General features: G+C 43.5%; 1 protein-coding gene across 1 annotated transcript; it reads right to left on the bottom strand.

Moving 5' to 3' along the window:
* Positions 1–982: 982 nt before the first annotated feature.
* On the bottom strand, positions 983–19,621 carry LOC311129945 (small ubiquitin-related modifier 1). Its single transcript, XM_084162513.1, has 5 exons — positions 19,492–19,621; positions 15,256–15,330; positions 14,616–14,693; positions 1,830–1,901; positions 983–1,427 (listed from the first exon to the last, which is right to left on the bottom strand). Exons 1-5 carry the CDS (start codon positions 19,501–19,503, stop codon positions 1,359–1,361), a joined length of 306 nt encoding a protein of 101 aa, XP_084018639.1. The 5' UTR covers positions 19,504–19,621; the 3' UTR covers positions 983–1,358.
* Positions 19,622–22,216: the final 2,595 nt, after the last annotated feature.

Raw genomic sequence — 22,216 nt, 5'->3', positions numbered from 1 at the left:
TATTGAAAGCAGGTGCTTCCACACAAGGTGTGGTTCCCGAATTTATTAAGCAATTAACGTCAACATCATGCTTAGGGTCATGTATAAAAAAAGAAAAAAAGCCATTCTTTTGGCTACCATGGCTATACCCCTATAGGATGACAACGCCCCCATCCACAGGGCACGAGTGGTCACTGAATGGTTTGATGAGCATTAAAACGATGAAAACCATTTGCCCTGGGCCGTCTCAAGTCACCAGATCTCAACCCAATTGAACACTATATGGGAGATTCTGGAGCGGCGACTGAGACAGCGTTTTCCACCACCATCAACAAAAACACCAAACTATGGAATTTCTGGTGGAAGAAATGGTGTCTCATCCCTCCAATAGAGTTCCAGACTCTTCTAGAATCTACGCCGAGGCTCATTGAAGCTGTTCTGGCTGCTGGTGGCCCAACGCTCTATTAAGACACTTTATGTTGGTGATTCCTTTACTTTGGCAGTTACCTGTATCTTCAATAAATGGTATGGACCTATAGCTAGTCAAATATATACTTGTCGAAAGCTATATATATATATATATATATATATATATATATATATATATATATATATATATATATATATATATATATATGGGAACGGATGCCAAATCAACCAAACTGAAGGCAGGCGGTCTAGTTATTATGACCAGAAATGAGAAAACATCAGAATTATACTGTATCTATCCAACCTAATGGGCATTCTGATGGACCACACGGCTGGATCACAGTAACTTGAAGTAAGTTCCAGTGGCCGGTGCTGATCTGGGATCCGGTCCCCCCCCCCTGTCCATGTAGTCTTATACATTATGATCTAGGATCAGGTCCCCCCCCCCTGTCCATGTAGTCTTATACATTATGATCTAGGATCAGGTCCCTTCCTGTCCATGTAGTCTTATACGTTATGATCTAGGATCAGGTCCCTTCCTGTCCATGTAGTCTTATACGTTATGATCTAGGATCAGGTCCCTTCCTGTCCATGTAGTCTTATACATTATGATCTAGGATCAGGTCCCTTCCTGTCCATGTAGTCTTATACATTATGATCTAGGATCAGGTCCCTTCCTGTCCATGTAGTCTTATACATTATGATCTAAAAGGCTAAACTGATCCTAGTTCAGCACTCCTACTCTCGGTCATCTGTCACGCCTACGTAGGAGTTGGCAAGACGGCACGAACAAACCAGGGACCAGGTGAGGATAAGAGAACAGAACAGTTATTCTCTCCTCCCTGAGAGGAGACACACAACACAACCAAACAAAATCACTCAGTAATTGTACAAATATAAAAAGAAAATATTATCAACAAAAAAACAAAAAAAAGGTAAATCCAGGTAGATTATTTATTTCGACGTCCTCCAGTCTGTTCCTGATAGACCTCGATGACGTCCTCGTCTTCCATCCCAAGCTACAGGAGAGGAGAGGGGGAGGACAGATATGTTTAGATGGGGGGCACAATGGCTGTGTTTACAAAAAGGCCCAATTATGGGCGAAAGAGCTGATGTGATTGGTTTAAAAGACCAATTAGTGGGGGGGTGGGGGGGGATCTGAATTGGGCCCATATGGCTGTATTTCTGCCTGCTGGAAACGGCAATAGCTCAGATACACAACGAAAACATGTAATGACCCTGGGAATCCATAGAACATCGCTCAGAGATGCACAAAAAACAACATAACATTCAAAATGGGTGAATTTTTCCTTTAAAACCAGAGGAGGCTTAAGACACAAATCACCAGGTCCTGCATGTTGAAACCATGAAGAAGCTAAAATGACGTGGCTCAGACAGAACAACACAGAAAGCATAGCTACCTCTTTTGGAGTGTGGTTGTCTGAGATTCTTTGTCCCTCAAATAGAAACCGTAAGGTACTCATATGGACACCCTACAAGAGAGAGCAGGAAAGGAATGTGGAGTGAATACATACAGTGTTGGGTAAGGAAGAACACACCGTGCATCCCAAATAGCACCCTATTCCCTATATAGTGCACTACTTTAGACCAGAGAATGGCACCCTATTCCCTATAGAGTGCACTACTTTTGACCGTATCCCAAATTTGATTCAACCTTTATTTTAATCAGGGTGCAATATTGAGACCATGGTCTCTTTTACAGATGAGCCCTGAATTACATAAATTACACATCAATATAAATACAAGATGCAAGCAGAAAGAAAAACACGGTCCTAAAAAAAAAAAAAACATTCATCAGTAATAAGGTCCTCAGTCCGCTCTCTGAATTCACCTATAGCAGGGGTCTCCAACCTTTTCATGAGAGGTACTTTAAATAAAATGAAACATGTCGCTAGCTACAAAGAAATGTCTAGCTTTCAAATAGGCACATTCCTCTTCCCCAGGTCCTTAGTATACAAGAGAAAGGAGTACACAGTTTTCTGTCAATATAGCTGGTAAAAAATAATGGTTAATAAACAACTAAGGGGAGCCCTATAAAATCTACCCCCCCCCCCCAAATTACACTACCAGTCAAAAGTTTGGACACACCTACTCATTCAAGGGTTATTCTTTATATTGTAGAATAATAGTGAAGACATCAAAACGAATAAGTTAATGCGTTTGAGCCAATCAGTTGTGTTGTGACAAGGTAGGGGGGGTATACAGAAGATAGCCCTATTTGGTAAAAGACCAAGTCCATATTATGGCAAGAACAGCTCAAATAAGCAAAGAGAAACGACAGTCCATCATTACTTTAAGATATGAAGGTCAGTCAATACAGAACATTTCAATAACTTTTTTCAAGTGCAGTCTCAAAAACCATTAAGCGCTATAATGAAACCGGCTCTCATGAGGACCGCCACAGGAATGGAAGACCCAGAGTTACCTCTGCTGCTGAGGATAAGTTCATTAGAGTTACCAGCCTCAGAAATTGCAGCCCAAATAAATGCTTCACAGAGTTCAAGACATCTCAACATCAACTGTTCAGAGGGGACTGTGTGAATCAGGCCTTCATGGTCAGATTGCTGTAAAGAAACCACTACTAAAGGACACCAATAAGAAGAAGAGACCTGCTTGGGCCAAGAAACACGAGCAATGGACATTAGACCGGTGGAAATGTGTCCTTTGGTCTGGAGTCCAAATTTGAGATTTTTGGTTCCACCCGCCGTGTCTTTGTGAGACGCGGTGTGGATGAACGGATGATCTCCGCATGTGTATTTCCCACCGTAAAGCATGGAGGAGGAGGTGTTATGGTGTGGGGGTGCTTTTCTGGTGACACTGATTTATTTAGAATTCAAGGCACACTTAACCAGCATGGCTACCACAGCGATACGCCATCCCATCTGGTTTGGGCTTAGTGGGACTATCATTTGTTTTCCAACAGGACAATGACCCAACACACCTCCAGGCTGACCTGGCCTCCACAATCCCCCGACCTCAACTCAATTGAGATGGTTTGGGACGGCAGAGTGAAGGAAAAGCAGCCAACAAGTGCTCAGCATATGTGGGAACTCCTTCAAGACTGTTGGAAAAGCATTCCAGGTGAAGCTGGTTGAGAGAATGCCAAGAGTGTGCAAAGCTGTCATCAAGGCAAAGGGTGGCTACTTTGAAGAATCTCAAATATAAAAAATATTTTGATTTGTTTAACACTTTTTTGGTTACTACATGATTCCATATGTGTTATTTCATAGTTTTGATGTCTTCACTATTATTCTACAATGTAGAAAATAGTAAAAATTATGAAAAACCCTTGAATGAGTAGGTGTGTCCAAACTACGTTGTTTTCAGTTTTATTTTTCTTGGTTTAAGATTTTGTTTTGTTTTTCATTCTCAAAATTCCAATTGTTCAATGCTTAAATGACATCAGAAATGTGAATTTTTGTGTTCAATTCCCCTTTAATTTCAAATCTAGCGTGTGTGCCGGTCTAGCGATGGTTCTGTACTCCTGCTGCTCATTTGAAATAACAAATAATAATAATAATAATAATAATAATAGACACAAATGATAGAACAGTGCATTCGGAAAGAATTCAGACCCCTTCCCTTTTTACATTTACATTACATTTTAGTCATTTAGCAGACGCTCTTATCCAGAGCGACTTACAGTTAGTGAATACATATATTATTTTTTTTATACTGGCCCCCCGTGGGAATCAAACCCACAACCCTGGCGTTGCAAACGCCATGCTCTATCAACTGAGCTACATCCCTGCCGGCCATTCCCTCCCCTACCCTGGACGACGCTGGGCCAATTGTGCGCCGCCCATGAGTCTCCCGGTCACGGCCGGCTACGACAGAGCCTGGATTCGAACCAGGATCTCTAGTGGCACAGTTAGCACTGCGATGCAGTGCCTTAGACCACTGTGCCACTCAGGAGACACATTGTGTTACGTTACAGCCTTATTCTAAAATGGATTAAAAATAATAATAATACCTCATCAATCTACACACAATACCCCATAATGACAAAGCGAAAACAATATAAAATAACAGAAATACCTTATTTACATAGGTATTCAGACCCTTTGCTATGAGACTCGAAATTGAGCTCAGGTGCATCCTGTTTCCATTGATCATCCTTGAGATGTTTCTACAACTTGATTGGAGTCCACCTGTGGTAAATTCAATTGATTGGACATGATTTGGAAAGGCAAACACCTATTTATATAAGGTCCCACAGTTGACAGTGCATGTCAGAGCAAAAACCAAGCCATGAGGTCGAAGGAATCGTCCGTAGAGCTCAGAGACAGGATTGTGTCGAGGCACAGATCTGGGGAAGGATACCAAAAAATGTCTGCAGCATTGAAGGTCCCCAAGAACACAGTGGCCTCCATCATTCTTAAATGGAAGATGTTTGGAACCACCAAGACTCTTCCTAGAGCTGGCCGCCCGGCCAAACTGAGCAATCGGGGGAGAAGGGTCTTGGGTCAGGGAGGTGACCAAGAACCCAATGGTCACTCTGACAGAGTTCCAGAGTTCCTCTGTGGAGATGGGAGAACCTTCCAGAAGGACAACCATCTCTGCAGCACTCCACCAATCAGGCCTTTATGGTAGAGTGGCTAGACAGAAGCCACTCCTCAGTAAAAGGCACATGATAGCCCGCTTGGAGTTTGCCAAAAGGTACCTTAAGGACTCTCAGACCATGAGAAACAAGATTCTCTGGACTGATGAAACCAAGATTGAACTCTTCAAGCCTGAAAGCCAAGCGTCACGTTTGGAGGAAATCTGGCACCATCCCTACGGTGAAGCATGGTGGTGGCAGCATCATGCTGTGGGGATGTTTTTCAGCAGCAGGGACTGGGAGACTAGTCAGGATCGATGGAAAGATGAACTGAGCAAAAACCTGCTCCGCAGGAGCGGCTTCGGGACAAGTCTCTGAATGTCCTTGAGTGGCCCAGCCAGAGCCCAGACTTGAACCCGATCGAACATCTCTGGAGAGACCTGAAAATAGCTGTGCAGCGACGCTCCCCATCCAACCTGACAGAGCTTAAGAGGATCTGCAGAGAAGAATGGGAGAAACTCCCCAAATACAGGTGTGCCAAGCTTGTAGCGTCATACCCAAGAAGACTTGAGGCTGTAATCGCTGCCAAAGGTGCTTCAACAAAGTACTGAGTAAAGGGTCTGAATACTTATGTAAATGAGAGTTGTTTTTTTTGTATACATTTTCAAAACTTTCTAAAAACCTGTTTTTGCTTTGTCATTATGGGGTATTGTGTGTGTAGACTTGAGGGAAAAATAACAATTTAATCGATTTTAGAATAAGGCTGTAACGTAACAACATTTGGAAAAAGTCAAGGGGTCTGAATACTTTCCGAATGCACTGTACTTCCTCATGATATACTTCTGCAAGGTAAGCCTACTTTGCCTACATTTAATTGAGAAGGTTTTGGGGAAAGTATTTCTGTCAACCCACAAGACCGTTATCACATCAACTGGCTACACACGGAGTGACAGACAAAATGTGCGCAACAGACAGAGAGGGGCAATATTGCTGGAAATTAATTGGCAGATAGTGTGTTAGGTTTGGCTTTGGAAGCCAATAGTGGCTAACCAGGGGTGGGATAATGTCAGTGTTGCGTTGATTAGATAGTAGCTGGTGGCTTGTGGTGTCTGATACTTGAGAGATTTGTTTATGACAGTTTGCGGTGGAACGCGTGAAACTTGCATGTACTGTCAGAATAGTTTGGAGAGCTCCCGATTGGTGGGCTGGTAGCTACTGGTAGATCTCCATCGACCTGTTGGGAGACTTCTGGCCCATGGCCTTTAGTCAACAAAACATCACATTTTATTTGTCACATGCGCCGAATACAACTGGTGTACACCTTACCATTAAATGTATACTTACAAGCCCTTAAAAAAAAAAATCTGCATTGTTGGTTGAGTAAAATAATTTTAGAACATTTTGAAGATTATTCCACAAATAAAGTGCATGAATGGCACCCTATTTCCCTATAGAGTACACCTATGGGCCCTGGTCAAAAGTAGTGCACTACATAGGGAATAGGGTGCCATTCGAGGCTCACACACAGAAAACATGTTGCTCACTAAGAATGACCAGAAAACCTTCAGTGAAGTTGTGAATGAGATGTGATCATTACCTGTCTCTGGCTATAAGTTGTGAGTGAGATGGGATGGGAATATTACCTGTCTCTGGCTATAAGTTGTGAGTGAGATGGGAATATTACCTGTCTCTGGCTATAAGTTGTGAGTGAGATGGGAATATTACCTGTCTCTGGCTATAAGTTGTGAGTGGGATGGGATGGGAATATTACCTGTCTCTGGCTATAAGTTGTGAGTGAGATGGGATGGGAATATTACCTGTCTCTGGCTATAAGTTGTGAGTGGGATGGGAATATTACCTGTCTCTGGCTATAAGTTGTGAGTGGGATGGGATGGGAATATTACCTGTCTCTGGCTATAAGTTGTGAGTGAGATGGGATGGGAATATTACCTGTCTCTGGCTATAAGTTGTGAGTGAGATGGGAATATTACCTGTCTCTGGCTATAAGTTGTGAGTGAGATGGGAATATTACCTGTCTCTGGCTATAAGTTGTGAGTGAGATGGGAATATTACCTGTCTCTGGCTATAAGTTGTGAGTGAGATGGGATGGGAATATTACCTGTCTCTGGCTATAAGTTGTGAGTGAGATGGGATGGGAATATTACCTGTCTCTGGCTATAAGTTGTGAGTGAGATGGGAATATTACCTGTCTCTGGCTATAAGTTGTGAGTGAGATGGGAATATTACCTGTCTCTGGCTATAAGTTGTGAGTGGGATGGGAATATTACCTGTCTCTGGCTATAAGTTGTGAGTGAGATGGGAATATTACCTGTCTCTGGCTATAAGTTGTGAGTGAGATGGGAATATTACCTGTCTCTGGCTATAAGTTGTGAGTGGGATGGGAATATTACCTGTCTCTGGCTATAAGTTGTGAGTGAGATGGGATGGGAATATTACCTGTCTCTGGCTATAAGTTGTGAGTGAGATGGGAATATTACCTGTCTCTGGCTATAAGTTGTGAGTGAGATGGGAATATTACCTGTCTCTGGCTATAAGTTGTGAGTGAGATGGGAATATTACCTGTCTCTGGCTATAAGTTGTGAGTGAGATGGGAATATTACCTGTCTCTGGCTATAAGTTGTGAGTGAGATGGGAATATTACCTGTCTCTGGCTATAAGTTGTGAGTGAGATGGGAATATTACCTGTCTCTGGCTATAAGTTGTGAGTGAGATGAGATGGGAATATTACCTGTCTCTGGCTATAAGTTGTGAGTGAGATGGGAATATTACCTGTCTCTGGCTATAAGTTGTGAGTGAGATGGGAATATTACCTGTCTCTGGCTATAAGTTGTGAGTGGGATGGGAATATTACCTGTCTCTGGCTATAAGTTGTGAGTGGGATGGGAATATTACCTGTCTCTGGCTATAAGTTGTGAGTGGGATGGGAATATTACCTGTCTCTGGCTATAAGTTGTGAGTGGGATGGGAATATTACCTGTCTCTGGCTATAAGTTGTGAGTGGGATGGGAATATTACCTGTCTCTGGCTATAAGTTGTGAGTGGGATGGGAATATTACCTGTCTCTGGCTATAAGTTGTGAGTGGGATGGGAATATTACCTGTCTCTGGCTATAAGTTGTGAGTGGGATGGGAATATTACCTGTCTCTGGCTATAAGTTGTGAGTGAGATGAGATGGGAATATTACCTGTCTCTGGCTATAAGTTGTGAGTGGGATGGGAATATTACCTGTCTCTGGCTATAAGTTGTGAGTGAGATGGGATGGGAATATTACCTGTCTCTGGCTATAAGTTGTGAGTGAGATGGGATGGGAATATTACCTGTCTCTGGCTATAAGTTGTGAGTGAGATGGGAATATTACCTGTCTCTGGCTATAAGTTGTGAGTGAGATGGGAATATTACCTGTCTCTGGCTATAAGTTGTGAGTGAGATGGGAATATTACCTGTCTCTGGCTATAAGTTGTGAGTGAGATGGGAATATTACCTGTCTCTGGCTATAAGTTGTGAGTGAGATGGGAATATTACCTGTCTCTGGCTATAAGTTGTGAGTGAGATGGGATGGGAATATTACCTGTCTCTGGCTATAAGTTGTGAGTGAGATGGGATGGGAATATTACCTGTCTCTGGCTATAAGTTGTGAGTGAGATGGGAATATTACCTGTCTCTGGCTATAAGTTGTGAGTGAGATGGGAATATTACCTGTCTCTGGCTATAAGTTGTGAGTGAGATGGGAATATTACCTGTCTCTGGCTATAAGTTGTGAGTGAGATGAGATGGGAATATTACCTGTCTCTGGCTATAAGTTGTGAGTGAGATGGGAATATTACCTGTCTCTGGCTATAAGTTGTGAGTGAGATGGGATGGGAATATTACCTGTCTCTGGCTATAAGTTGTGAGTGAGATGGGATGGGAATATTACCTGTCTCTGGCTATAAGTTGTGAGTGAGATGGGATTATTACCTGTCTCTGGCTATAAGTTGTGAGTGAGATGGGAATATTACCTGTCTCTGGCTATAAGTTGTGAGTGAGATGAGATGGGAATATTACCTGTCTCTGGCTATAAGTTGTGAGTGAGATGGGAATATTACCTGTCTCTGGCTATAAGTTGTGAGTGAGATGGGATGGGAATATTACCTGTCTCTGGCTATAAGTTGTGAGTGAGATGGGAATATTACCTGTCTCTGGCTATAAGTTGTGAGTGAGATGGGAATATTACCTGTCTCTGGCTATAAGTTGTGAGTGAGATGGGAATATTACCTGTCTCTGGCTATAAGTTGTGAGTGGGATGGGAATATTACCTGTCTCTGGCTATAAGTTGTGAGTGAGATGGGATGGGAATATTACCTGTCTCTGGCTATAAGTTGTGAGTGGGATGGGAATATTACCTGTCTCTGGCTATAAGTTGTGAGTGAGATGGGATGGGAATATTACCTGTCTCTGGCTATAAGTTGTGAGTGGGATGGGAATATTACCTGTCTCTGGCTATAAGTTGTGAGTGAGATGGGAATATTACCTGTCTCTGGCTATAAGTTGTGAGTGAGATGGGAATATTACCTGTCTCTGGCTATAAGTTGTGAGTGAGATGGGATGGGAATATTACCTGTCTCTGGCTATAAGTTGTGAGTGAGATGAGATGGGAATATTACCTGTCTCTGGCTATAAGTTGTGAGTGAGATGGGAATATTACCTGTCTCTGGCTATAAGTTGTGAGTGAGATGGGAATATTACCTGTCTCTGGCTATAAGTTGTGAGTGAGATGGGAATATTACCTGTCTCTGGCTATAAGTTGTGAGTGGGATGGGAATATTACCTGTCTCTGGCTATAAGTTGTGAGTGGGATGGGAATATTACCTGTCTCTGGCTATAAGTTGTGAGTGGGATGGGAATATTACCTGTCTCTGGCTATAAGTTGTGAGTGGGATGGGAATATTACCTGTCTCTGGCTATAAGTTGTGAGTGGGATGGGAATATTACCTGTCTCTGGCTATAAGTTGTGAGTGGGATGGGAATATTACCTGTCTCTGGCTATAAGTTGTGAGTGGGATGGGAATATTACCTGTCTCTGGCTATAAGTTGTGAGTGAGATGGGATGGGAATATTACCTGTCTCTGGCTATAAGTTGTGAGTGAGATGGGATGGGAATATTACCTGTCTCTGGCTATAAGTTGTGAGTGAGATGGGATGGGAATATTACCTGTCTCTGGCTATAAGTTGTGAGTGAGATGGGAATATTACCTGTCTCTGGCTATAAGTTGTGAGTGAGATGGGATGGGAATATTACCTGTCTCTGGCTATAAGTTGTGAGTGAGATGGGAATATTACCTGTCTCTGGCTATAAGTTGTGAGTGAGATGGGATGGGAATATTACCTGTCTCTGGCTATAAGTTGTGAGTGAGATGGGAATATTACCTGTCTCTGGCTATAAGTTGTGAGTGAGATGGGAATATTACCTGTCTCTGGCTATAAGTTGTGAGTGAGATGGGAATATTACCTGTCTCTGGCTATAAGTTGTGAGTGAGATGGGAATATTACCTGTCTCTGGCTATAAGTTGTGAGTGAGATGGGATGGGAATATTACCTGTCTCTGGCTATAAGTTGTGAGTGAGATGGGATGGGAATATTACCTGTCTCTGGCTATAAGTTGTGAGTGAGATGGGAATATTACCTGTCTCTGGCTATAAGTTGTGAGTGAGATGGGAATATTACCTGTCTCTGGCTATAAGTTGTGAGTGAGATGGGAATATTACCTGTCTCTGGCTATAAGTTGTGAGTGAGATGAGATGGGAATATTACCTGTCTCTGGCTATAAGTTGTGAGTGAGATGGGAATATTACCTGTCTCTGGCTATAAGTTGTGAGTGAGATGGGATGGGAATATTACCTGTCTCTGGCTATAAGTTGTGAGTGAGATGGGATGGGAATATTACCTGTCTCTGGCTATAAGTTGTGAGTGAGATGGGATTATTACCTGTCTCTGGCTATAAGTTGTGAGTGAGATGGGAATATTACCTGTCTCTGGCTATAAGTTGTGAGTGAGATGAGATGGGAATATTACCTGTCTCTGGCTATAAGTTGTGAGTGAGATGGGAATATTACCTGTCTCTGGCTATAAGTTGTGAGTGAGATGGGATGGGAATATTACCTGTCTCTGGCTATAAGTTGTGAGTGAGATGGGAATATTACCTGTCTCTGGCTATAAGTTGTGAGTGAGATGGGAATATTACCTGTCTCTGGCTATAAGTTGTGAGTGAGATGGGAATATTACCTGTCTCTGGCTATAAGTTGTGAGTGGGATGGGAATATTACCTGTCTCTGGCTATAAGTTGTGAGTGAGATGGGATGGGAATATTACCTGTCTCTGGCTATAAGTTGTGAGTGGGATGGGAATATTACCTGTCTCTGGCTATAAGTTGTGAGTGAGATGGGATGGGAATATTACCTGTCTCTGGCTATAAGTTGTGAGTGGGATGGGAATATTACCTGTCTCTGGCTATAAGTTGTGAGTGAGATGGGAATATTACCTGTCTCTGGCTATAAGTTGTGAGTGAGATGGGAATATTACCTGTCTCTGGCTATAAGTTGTGAGTGAGATGGGATGGGAATATTACCTGTCTCTGGCTATAAGTTGTGAGTGAGATGAGATGGGAATATTACCTGTCTCTGGCTATAAGTTGTGAGTGAGATGGGAATATTACCTGTCTCTGGCTATAAGTTGTGAGTGAGATGGGAATATTACCTGTCTCTGGCTATAAGTTGTGAGTGAGATGGGAATATTACCTGTCTCTGGCTATAAGTTGTGAGTGGGATGGGAATATTACCTGTCTCTGGCTATAAGTTGTGAGTGGGATGGGAATATTACCTGTCTCTGGCTATAAGTTGTGAGTGGGATGGGAATATTACCTGTCTCTGGCTATAAGTTGTGAGTGGGATGGGAATATTACCTGTCTCTGGCTATAAGTTGTGAGTGGGATGGGAATATTACCTGTCTCTGGCTATAAGTTGTGAGTGGGATGGGAATATTACCTGTCTCTGGCTATAAGTTGTGAGTGGGATGGGAATATTACCTGTCTCTGGCTATAAGTTGTGAGTGAGATGGGATGGGAATATTACCTGTCTCTGGCTATAAGTTGTGAGTGAGATGGGATGGGAATATTACCTGTCTCTGGCTATAAGTTGTGAGTGAGATGGGATGGGAATATTACCTGTCTCTGGCTATAAGTTGTGAGTGAGATGGGAATATTACCTGTCTCTGGCTATAAGTTGTGAGTGAGATGGGATGGGAATATTACCTGTCTCTGGCTATAAGTTGTGAGTGAGATGGGAATATTACCTGTCTCTGGCTATAAGTTGTGAGTGAGATGGGATGGGAATATTACCTGTCTCTGGCTATAAGTTGTGAGTGAGATGGGATGGGAATATTACCTGTCTCTGGCTATAAGTTGTGAGTGGGATGGGAATATTACCTGTCTCTGGCTATAAGTTGTGAGTGAGATGGGATGGGAATATTACCTGTCTCTGGCTATAAGTTGTGAGTGAGATGGGAATATTACCTGTCTCTGGCTATAAGTTGTGAGTGAGATGGGAATATTACCTGTCTCTGGCTATAAGTTGTGAGTGAGATGGGAATATTACCTGTCTCTGGCTATAAGTTGTGAGTGAGATGAGATGGGAATATTACCTGTCTCTGGCTATAAGTTGTGAGTGAGATGGGAATATTACCTGTCTCTGGCTATAAGTTGTGAGTGAGATGGGATGGGAATATTACCTGTCTCTGGCTATAAGTTGTGAGTGAGATGGGATGGGAATATTACCTGTCTCTGGCTATAAGTTGTGAGTGAGATGGGATGGGAATATTACCTGTCTCTGGCTATAAGTTGTGAGTGAGATGGGATTATTACCTGTCTCTGGCTATAAGTTGTGAGTGAGATGGGAATATTACCTGTCTCTGGCTATAAGTTGTGAGTGAGATGAGATGGGAATATTACCTGTCTCTGGCTATAAGTTGTGAGTGAGATGGGAATATTACCTGTCTCTGGCTATAAGTTGTGAGTGAGATGGGATGGGAATATTACCTGTCTCTGGCTATAAGTTGTGAGTGAGATGGGAATATTACCTGTCTCTGGCTATAAGTTGTGAGTGAGATGGGATGGGAATATTACCTGTCTCTGGCTATAAGTTGTGAGTGAGATGAGATGGGAATATTACCTGTCTCTGGCTATAAGTTGTGAGTGAGATGGGAATATTACCTGTCTCTGGCTATAAGTTGTGAGTGAGATGGGAATATTACCTGTCTCTGGCTATAAGTTGTGAGTGAGATGGGAATATTACCTGTCTCTGGCTATAAGTTGTGAGTGGGATGGGAATATTACCTGTCTCTGGCTATAAGTTGTGAGTGAGATGGGAATATTACCTGTCTCTGGCTATAAGTTGTGAGTGAGATGGGAATATTACCTGTCTCTGGCTATAAGTTGTGAGTGAGATGGGATGGGAATATTACCTGTCTCTGGCTATAAGTTGTGAGTGGGATGGGAATATTACCTGTCTCTGGCTATAAGTTGTGAGTGAGATGGGAATATTACCTGTCTCTGGCTATAAGTTGTGAGTGAGATGGGAATATTACCTGTCTCTGGCTATAAGTTGTGAGTGAGATGGGAATATTACCTGTCTCTGGCTATAAGTTGTGAGTGAGATGAGATGGGAATATTACCTGTCTCTGGCTATAAGTTGTGAGTGGGATGGGAATATTACCTGTCTCTGGCTATAAGTTGTGAGTGGGATGGGAATATTACCTGTCTCTGGCTATAAGTTGTGAGTGAGATGGGAATATTACCTGTCTCTGGCTATAAGTTGTGAGTGAGATGGGATGGGAATATTACCTGTCTCTGGCTATAAGTTGTGAGTGAGATGGGAATATTACCTGTCTCTGGCTATAAGTTGTGAATGAGATGGGAATATTACCTGTCTCTGGCTATAAGTTGTGAGTGAGATGGGAATATTACCTGTCTCTGGCTATAAGTTGTGAGTGAGATGGGATGGGAATATTACCTGTCTCTGGCTATAAGTTGTGAGTGAGATGGGAATATTACCTGTCTCTGGCTATAAGTTGTGAGTGAGATGGGAATATTACCTGTCTCTGGCTATAAGTTGTGAGTGAGATGGGAATATTACCTGTCTCTGGCTATAAGTTGTGAGTGAGATGGGAATATTACCTGTCTCTGGCTATAAGTTGTGAGTGAGATGGGAATATTACCTGTCTCTGGCTATAAGTTGTGAGTGAGATGGGAATATTACCTGTCTCTGGCTATAAGTTGTGAGTGAGATGGGATGGGAATATTACCTGTCTCTGGCTATAAGTTGTGAGTGGGATGGGAATATTACCTGTCTCTGGCTATAAGTTGTGAGTGAGATGGGAATATTACCTGTCTCTGGCTATAAGTTGTGAGTGAGATGGGAATATTACCTGTCTCTGGCTATAAGTTGTGAGTGAGATGGGATGGGAATATTACCTGTCTCTGGCTATAAGTTGTGAGTGAGATGGGAATATTACCTGTCTCTGGCTATAAGTTGTGAATGAGATGGGAATATTACCTGTCTCTGGCTATAAATTGTGAGTGAGATGGGAATATTACCTGTCTCTGGCTATAAGACTCCTTCAGCTTCTTCAGGTGGGTCGTCATCTTCACTTTGAAGTGAATTTCACTGTTGTCCTGAGGTCGGAAAAAGATCAATAGATTCAAAAGTCAAACATTGCAAAATTGTGGATCAACTGATATAAGCAGATAAATTCACTCTGATAAACCAACATAGCTATGTAAAACCAAATAGCTACTTATCACCAGCATCTTCAGCATAATTTTGTAAATAGATTTTGTAAATGTGGTCCTCTGTAGCTCAGCTGGTAGAGCACGGCGCTTGTAACGCCAAGGTAGTGGGTTCGATCCCCAGGACCACCCATACACAAAAATGTATGCACGCACGACTAAGTCGCTTTGGATAAAAGTGTCTGCTAAATGGCATATTATTATTATTATTATTATTATTATAATAATCAGCCATAATCAGGTGGCGGCCGGTAGCTTAGTGGTTAAGAGCGTTGTGCCAGTAACCAAAAGGTTGCTGGTTCTAATCCCTGACCGGACTAGGTGAAAAATCTGCTGATGTGCCCATGAGCAAGGCACTTAACCCTAATTGCTCCTGTAAGTCGCTCTGGATAAGAGCGTCTGCTAAAAAAATGACTAAATGATTCTCCTACTCCAAGCTTCTTCTTACCTGACCGATCACTTTCAGTTTGATGTACTCGCCATCCTTTTGGTCTCCCCCATCCTGACTTGAAGGTTTTGTGTCCTTCAAGAGAATGGACAGTGCATTGGCATACAATACAAATCACAGGCTTCAACACTAATACAACAGTTACTGTTTTAGCTAGGTCTGCAGATGTGATCGCCCAATGGCTTTTGTTTTCATTTACTAGAAATGGACCACGCCATAAATCCCCAAATAAGTTGCGAGCCCTTTCCTACATACGAAACATCATCATCATCACGATATGTTGTTGGCAGTTTGATAACATTATCTATCTCTGGGCAAAGGAGCTTTATGGAGAGGGAAATTACAGATAACATCTGCTGTGCATAGCTAGCTAATTAGAACTCTCCTAGAATCACCTGTGATCTGTTCTTGTTTCACATTAGGGCTGGGCGATATAGCGAATGAATTTTAGCACGATATTCCAAATGCCTGTACCGCAAGTTTTTATTTAATTTTTTGTTTTTATGAGCGTTTATTTCCACTTGTTCTAATGTGGTCTTTTTGGTCTCATCACCTCCACTCCTGTGCTGTGTGCTCCTTCCTGTTTACACACACCAAGCCCCTCCCCCTGCCACTCACAACAACAAAGATGAGAGATCCCTCCTTCCTGTTTACACACACACACACACACACACACACACCAAGCCCCTCCCCCTGCCACTCACAACAACAAAGATGAGAGATCACTCCTTCCCCAGACAACAGTTTCGGCTCACTATTTGCATTTGAGGTTTGGTCCAACAGAATCGGTCATATTGACACCGAAACACAATGAGACATTATTTTACTGTAATACAATACTTTATACCATGGCATGGCATAGTTGAATACTCATATCTGATTGGCTTGAAGGGCTTTCTAGAGCGTACAGGCCGAGGGGGTGTGGTATATGGCCAATATATCACGGCTAAGGGCTGTTCTTAAGCACGACACAACGTTCCTGGATACAGCCCTTAGCCGTGGTATATTGGCCATATACCACCAACCCCAGAGGATACAGCCCTTAGCCGTGGTATATTGGCCATATACCACCAACCCCAGAGGATACAGCCCTTAGCCGTGGTATATTGGCCATATACCACCAACCCCAGAGGATACAGCCCTTAGCCGTGGTATATTGGCCATATACCACCAACCCCCGAGGACACAGCCCTTAGCCGTGGTATATTGGCCATATACCACCAACCCCTGAGGTGCCTTATTGTTGTTATAAAACTGGTTACCAACGTAATTAGAACATTAAAAATAAATGTTTTGTCATACCCGTGGTATACAGTCTCATTTACCACAGCTGTCAGCCAATCAGTATTCAGGGCTAGAACCACACAGTTTATAAAGGGAATTATAAACTGGGTGGTTGGAGCCCTGAATGGCTGACAGCCGTGGCAGCAGCTACTCTTCCTGGGGTCCAGCAAAATTAAGGCAGTTATACATTTTAAAAACATTACAATACCTTCATAACAAATTTCACAACATATTAAGTGTGTGCCCTCAGGCCTCTACTCTACTACCACATATCTATAACACAAAATCCATGTGTACATGTGTGTATAGTGCGTATGTTATCGTGTGTGTGTATGCATGTGTCTATGTTTGTGTTGCTTCACAGTCCCGCTGTTCCATAAGGTGAATAGAGTTCCATGTAGTTCTGGACTTGTGGACTGTGAAGAGACCTCTGGTGGCATGTCTTGTGGGGTGTTTTTTTTACCTTTATTTAACCAGGTAAGCCAGTTGAGAACAAGTTCTCATTTACAACTGCGACCTGGCCAAGATAAAGCAAAGCAGTGCGATAAAAACAACAACAACACAGAGTTACATATGGGATAAACAAAACATAGTCAAAAATACAACATAAAATATATATACCGTGTGTGCAAATGTAGCAAGTTATGGAGGTAAGGCAATAAATAGGCTATAGTGCAAAATAATTACAATTAGTATTAACACTGGAATGATAGATATGATAGGTATGCATGGGTGTCCGAGCTGTGTGCTAGTAGTTCAAACAGACAGCTCGCTTGTATTCAACATGTCAATACCTCTCACAAACACAAGTAGTGATGAAGTCAATCTCTCCTCCACTTTGAGCCAGGAGAAATTGACATGCATATTATGAATGTTAGCTCTCTGTGTACCTCCAAAGGCCAGCCGTGCTGCCCTGTTCTGAGCCAATTGCAATTTTCCTAAGTCCCTCTTTGTGGCACCTGACCATACGACTGAACAGTAGTCCAGGTGCGACTAAACTAGGGCCATATCAGACCGTATGCCACGGGTATGACAAAACATTTTTTTTTTGTTAATGTCTTAATTACGTTTGTAACCAGTTTATAACAACAATAAGGCACCTCGGGGCTTGGTGGTATATGGCCAATATACCACGGCTAAGGGCTGTATCCTCTGGGGTTGGTGGTATATGGCCAATATACCACGGCTAAGGGCTGTGTCCTCGGGGGTTGGTGGTATATGGCCAATATACCACGGCTAAGGGCTGTGTCCTCGGGGGTTGGTGGTATATGGCCAATATACCACGGCTAAGGGCTGTATCCTCTGGGGTTGGTGGTATATGGCCAATATACCACGGCTAAGGGCTGTATCCTCGGGGGTTGGTGGTATATGGCCAATATACCACGGCTAAGGGCTGTGTCCTCGGGGGTTGGTGGTATATGGCCAATATACCACGGCTAAGGGCTGTATCCTCTGGGGTTGGTGGTATATGGCCAATATACCACGGCTAAGGGCTGTATCCTCGGGGGTTGGTGGTATATGGCCATTATACCACGGCTAAGGGCTGTGTCCTCTGGGGTTTGTGGTATATGGCCAATATACCACGGCTAAGGGCTGTATCCTCGGGGGGTGGTGGTATATGGCCAATATACCACGGCTAAGGGCTGTGTCCTCGGGGGGTGGTGGTATATGGCCAATATACCACGGCTAAGGGCTGTGTCCAGGAACGTTGCGTCGTGCTTAAGAACAGCCCTTAGCCGTGATATATTGGCCATATACCACACCCCCTCTGCCTGCACGCTCTAGAAAGCCCTTCAAGCCAATCAGATATGAGTATTCAACTATACCATGGTATAAAGTACTTTATAAACTGGGTGGGTCGAGCCCTGAATGCTGATTGGCTGACAGCCATAAAGTATATCAGACCGTATAACACAGATATGAGAAAACATTTATTGTTACTGCTCTAATTAGGTTGGTAACCAGTTTATAATAGCAATAAGGCACCTCTGGGGTTTGTGGTATATGGCCAATATACCACTGCTAAGGGCTGTATCCAGGTACTTCTTGTTGCGTCGTGCTATAAGAAAAGCCTTTAGCCATGGTATATTGGCCATATACCACACACCCTCGTGCCTTATTGCTTAAATATCTGCGAAATGTACAGCCTACATTATGAGACTATGGACAATAGAGCGAGATTATTTATATTTTTCAAATGGCAGCCAAACATCGATGATCATGCCACCAGAATAAGACCCTCAATATGTATTGGAAAGGAGCATCATGCTCATCACCTTGCACTTTCACCACCCTGTGAAGTTCATGATAACATATTTCATCTGTAGCCTTATTAACGACATGCTCTCCGAACCAGTCACCCAGACTCCAACTTTACTTAGATATGATGGTTATTGTATCAATATGTGCGTATAAAAGCTTTTCCACCGACATTTCTCGCATAATTCATTTTTACCTACAGAAAAAGATCCCAAATTTTCTAGCATATTTTGTTTTGTCGACATTTGGAAAGTTTACCGGAAACGTACATGCACTTTACTCTCGCATTAAAAGGCTGGATGTTAACCTGGTGATGCAACGATACGCACAGTTAGCTAGCGATGTTAGCTAACAATGGACCTGCTTTCCCTCTCAAACTCTTCACTTCAGCCGACACATGTAGCTAGTTGGCTATATATGTCCTCTAGTTGAAAACTAACTTGGCTAGCTAGCTAGATACATTTTTTTTTAAAAACAACAATATAAGTCCACTGCACTAGCTACCTAGCTAAGTTAGCTAGCTACTATCTAACCAGACAGATAACGTAGCAGCAGCAATGCATTTGTCTGCAGCTAGCTACCAAGGGGCTAACGCAGCTAGCGGTCTGTGCCAACTGGTTTAAGTTTGGTGACTCACTCGGGGTTTAAACTGTACTGTTTTGGTGGTAACTGGTACAGGTCGTTATCACTTACTGTATCCGACATCTTGTTCTCTGTAAAGTGGCTAGGGCAGAGTATAAACTCGTGTTGACAACAACAATCTCTTCGCTTTTCTTCAACAAAAACCCCTCGCCTCCGAAAACCCGTCGCTCCGTGACGTCGTTAGAAAGAGGTGGATCTCCCCGGGAGAGAGAGGCTATACCGACACGCCCGGTGCCCAACTCGATGACGGTTGTAGCGCTGCGAGAGTCGAGTGGAGATGAACGGAATACGGATTCGGTTCAGTCAGTCGTCCTGATGGTGAGAGGCTGTATAGACACGCCTTGTAGTGGTGCACGGGTCGCTGTTTGTTGGCCCGCACCAGACCGCACTTGCTAATAACCCATCAGCAACCGCCCGACTATAGCCTACGATAAAGTGAAAATCTGAGGCCTAAACCGCTAATATAAAAAATAAAAAATATTGTAGTCTACACCTCTCCTAAACAGGTGTTCTACTCTACTAGTGTTTCCGGTGCTGTCCTGCACGGCTGTAGCTCTGCGTTGTGTGTGATTGATTGGGACTATAGACGTGGACTTCGGAGATCAAGCTGTTTTAATGAATCAGAATTATCTCTACATCCAAAAGAAAATACAAAATATTTGTACAGCACAAATATGTTCTGCCCATTGTCACCTCTTTCTACAACACAGACGCACAATACAAAGGACTGGGATCAGTCGAGGAGCTAGCCATCGTTCACACATACATACCTTAGCTAGCTAGTAACCACGTGTTGAATTCAGAATGTTAATATCATCCTAAAAAGTACAATTACAATTGCATCTTAACAATACCATCCACTTATGAGTCAACTCTAAATATACAACATTATTCATGAATAAAATACTGTGTGTACGACTTTGTGCTTAAAGGAATCTAACTTTTCTGAAGAAGACAGGAAAAGCGTGCCTACCTCTCATAGTGCACCAAAATGATTTGAGCAGGGCAAAACGTAAGGACACACTTCCCTATTCCCAGGAGGCAGGCATGCGTAATAACAAATCAACATGCTATATTAATATATGAACCTGGTGAAATTCACAAAGTACTTTAACAACTGTTACACTAGACAGCACCTCTCCTAAACAGGTGTTCTACTCTGCTAGCCAGCACCTCTCCTAAACAGGTGTTCTACTCTGCTAGCCAGCACCTCTCCTAAACAGGTGTTCTACTCTGCTAGCCAGCACCTCTCCTAAACAGGTGTTCTACTCTGCTACCCAGCACCTCTCCTAACCAGGTGTTCTACTCTGCTAGCCAGCACCTCTCCTAAACAGGTGTTCTACTCTGCTAGCCAGCACCTCTCCTAAACAGGTGTTCTACTCCGCTAGCCAGCACCTCTCCTAAACAGGTGTTCTACTCTGCTAGCCAGCACCTCTCCTAAACAGGTGTTCTACTCTGCTACCCAGCACCTCTCCTAACCAGGTGTTCTACTCTGCTAGCCAGCACCTCTCCTAAACAGGTGTTCTACTCTGCTAGCCAGCACCTCTCCTAAACAGGTGTTCTACTCCGCTAGCCAGCACCTCTCCTAAACAGGTGTTCTACTCTGCTAGCCAGCACCTCTCCTAAACAGGTGTTCTACTCTGCTAGCCAGCACCTCTCCTAAACAGGTGTTCTACTCTGCTAGCCAGCACCTCTCCTAAACAGGTGTTCTACTCTGCTAGCCAGCACCTCTCCTAAACAGGTGTTCTACTCTGCTACCCAGCACCTCTCCTAACCAGGTGTTCTACTCTGCTAGCCAGCACCTCTCCTAAACAGGTGTTCTACTCTGCTAGCCAGCACCTCTCCTAAACAGGTGTTCTACTCCGCTAGCCAGCACCTCTCCTAAACAGGTGTTCTACTCTGCTAGCCAGCACCTCTCCTAAACAGGTGTTCTACTCTGCTAGCCAGCACCTCTCCTAACCAGGTGTTCTACTCTGCTAGCCAGCACCTCTCCTAACCAGGTGTTCTACTCTGCTAGCCAGCACCTCTCCTAAACAGGTGTTCTACTCTGCTAGCCAGCACCTCTCCTAAACAGGTGTTCTACTCCGCTAGCCAGCACCTCTCCTAAACAGGTGTTCTACTCTGCTAGCCAGCACCTCTCCTAAACAGGTGTTCTACTCTGCTAGCCAGCACCTCTCCTAAACAGGTGTTCTACTCTGCTAGCCAGCACCTCTCCTAAACAGGTGTTCTACTCTGCTAGCCAGCACCTCTCCTAAACAGGTGTTCTACTCCTATAGCCAGCACCTCTCCTAAACAGGTGTTCTACTCTGCTAGCCAGCACCTCTCCTAAACAGGTGTTCTACTCTGTTAGCCAGCACCTCTCCTAACCAGGTGTTCTACTCTGCTAGCCAGCACCTCTCCTAACCAGGTGTTCTACTCTGCTAGCCAGCACCTCTCCTAAACAGGTGTTCTACTCTGCTAGCCAGCACCTCTCCTAAACAGGTGTTCTACTCCGCTAGCCAGCACCTCTCCTAAACAGGTGTTCTACTCTGCTAGCCAGCACCTCTCCTAAACAGGTGTTCTACTCTGCTAGCCAGCACCTCTCCTAAACAGGTGTTCTACTCTGCTAGCCAGCACCTCTCCTAACCAGGTGTTCTACTCTGCTAGCCAGCACCTCTCCTAGACAGGTGTTCTACTCTGCTAGCCAGCACCTCTCCTAACCAGGTGTTCTACTCTGCTAGCCAGCACCTCTCCTAAACAGGTGTTCTACTCCGCTAGCCAGCACCTCTCCTAAACA

Source organism: Coregonus lavaretus, assembly GCF_964263955.1.
Source record: "Coregonus lavaretus genome assembly, chromosome: 5".
Taxonomy (NCBI): Eukaryota; Metazoa; Chordata; class Actinopteri; order Salmoniformes; family Salmonidae; genus Coregonus; species Coregonus lavaretus.
This window is presented reverse-complemented; position numbering and strand designations above follow the sequence as displayed.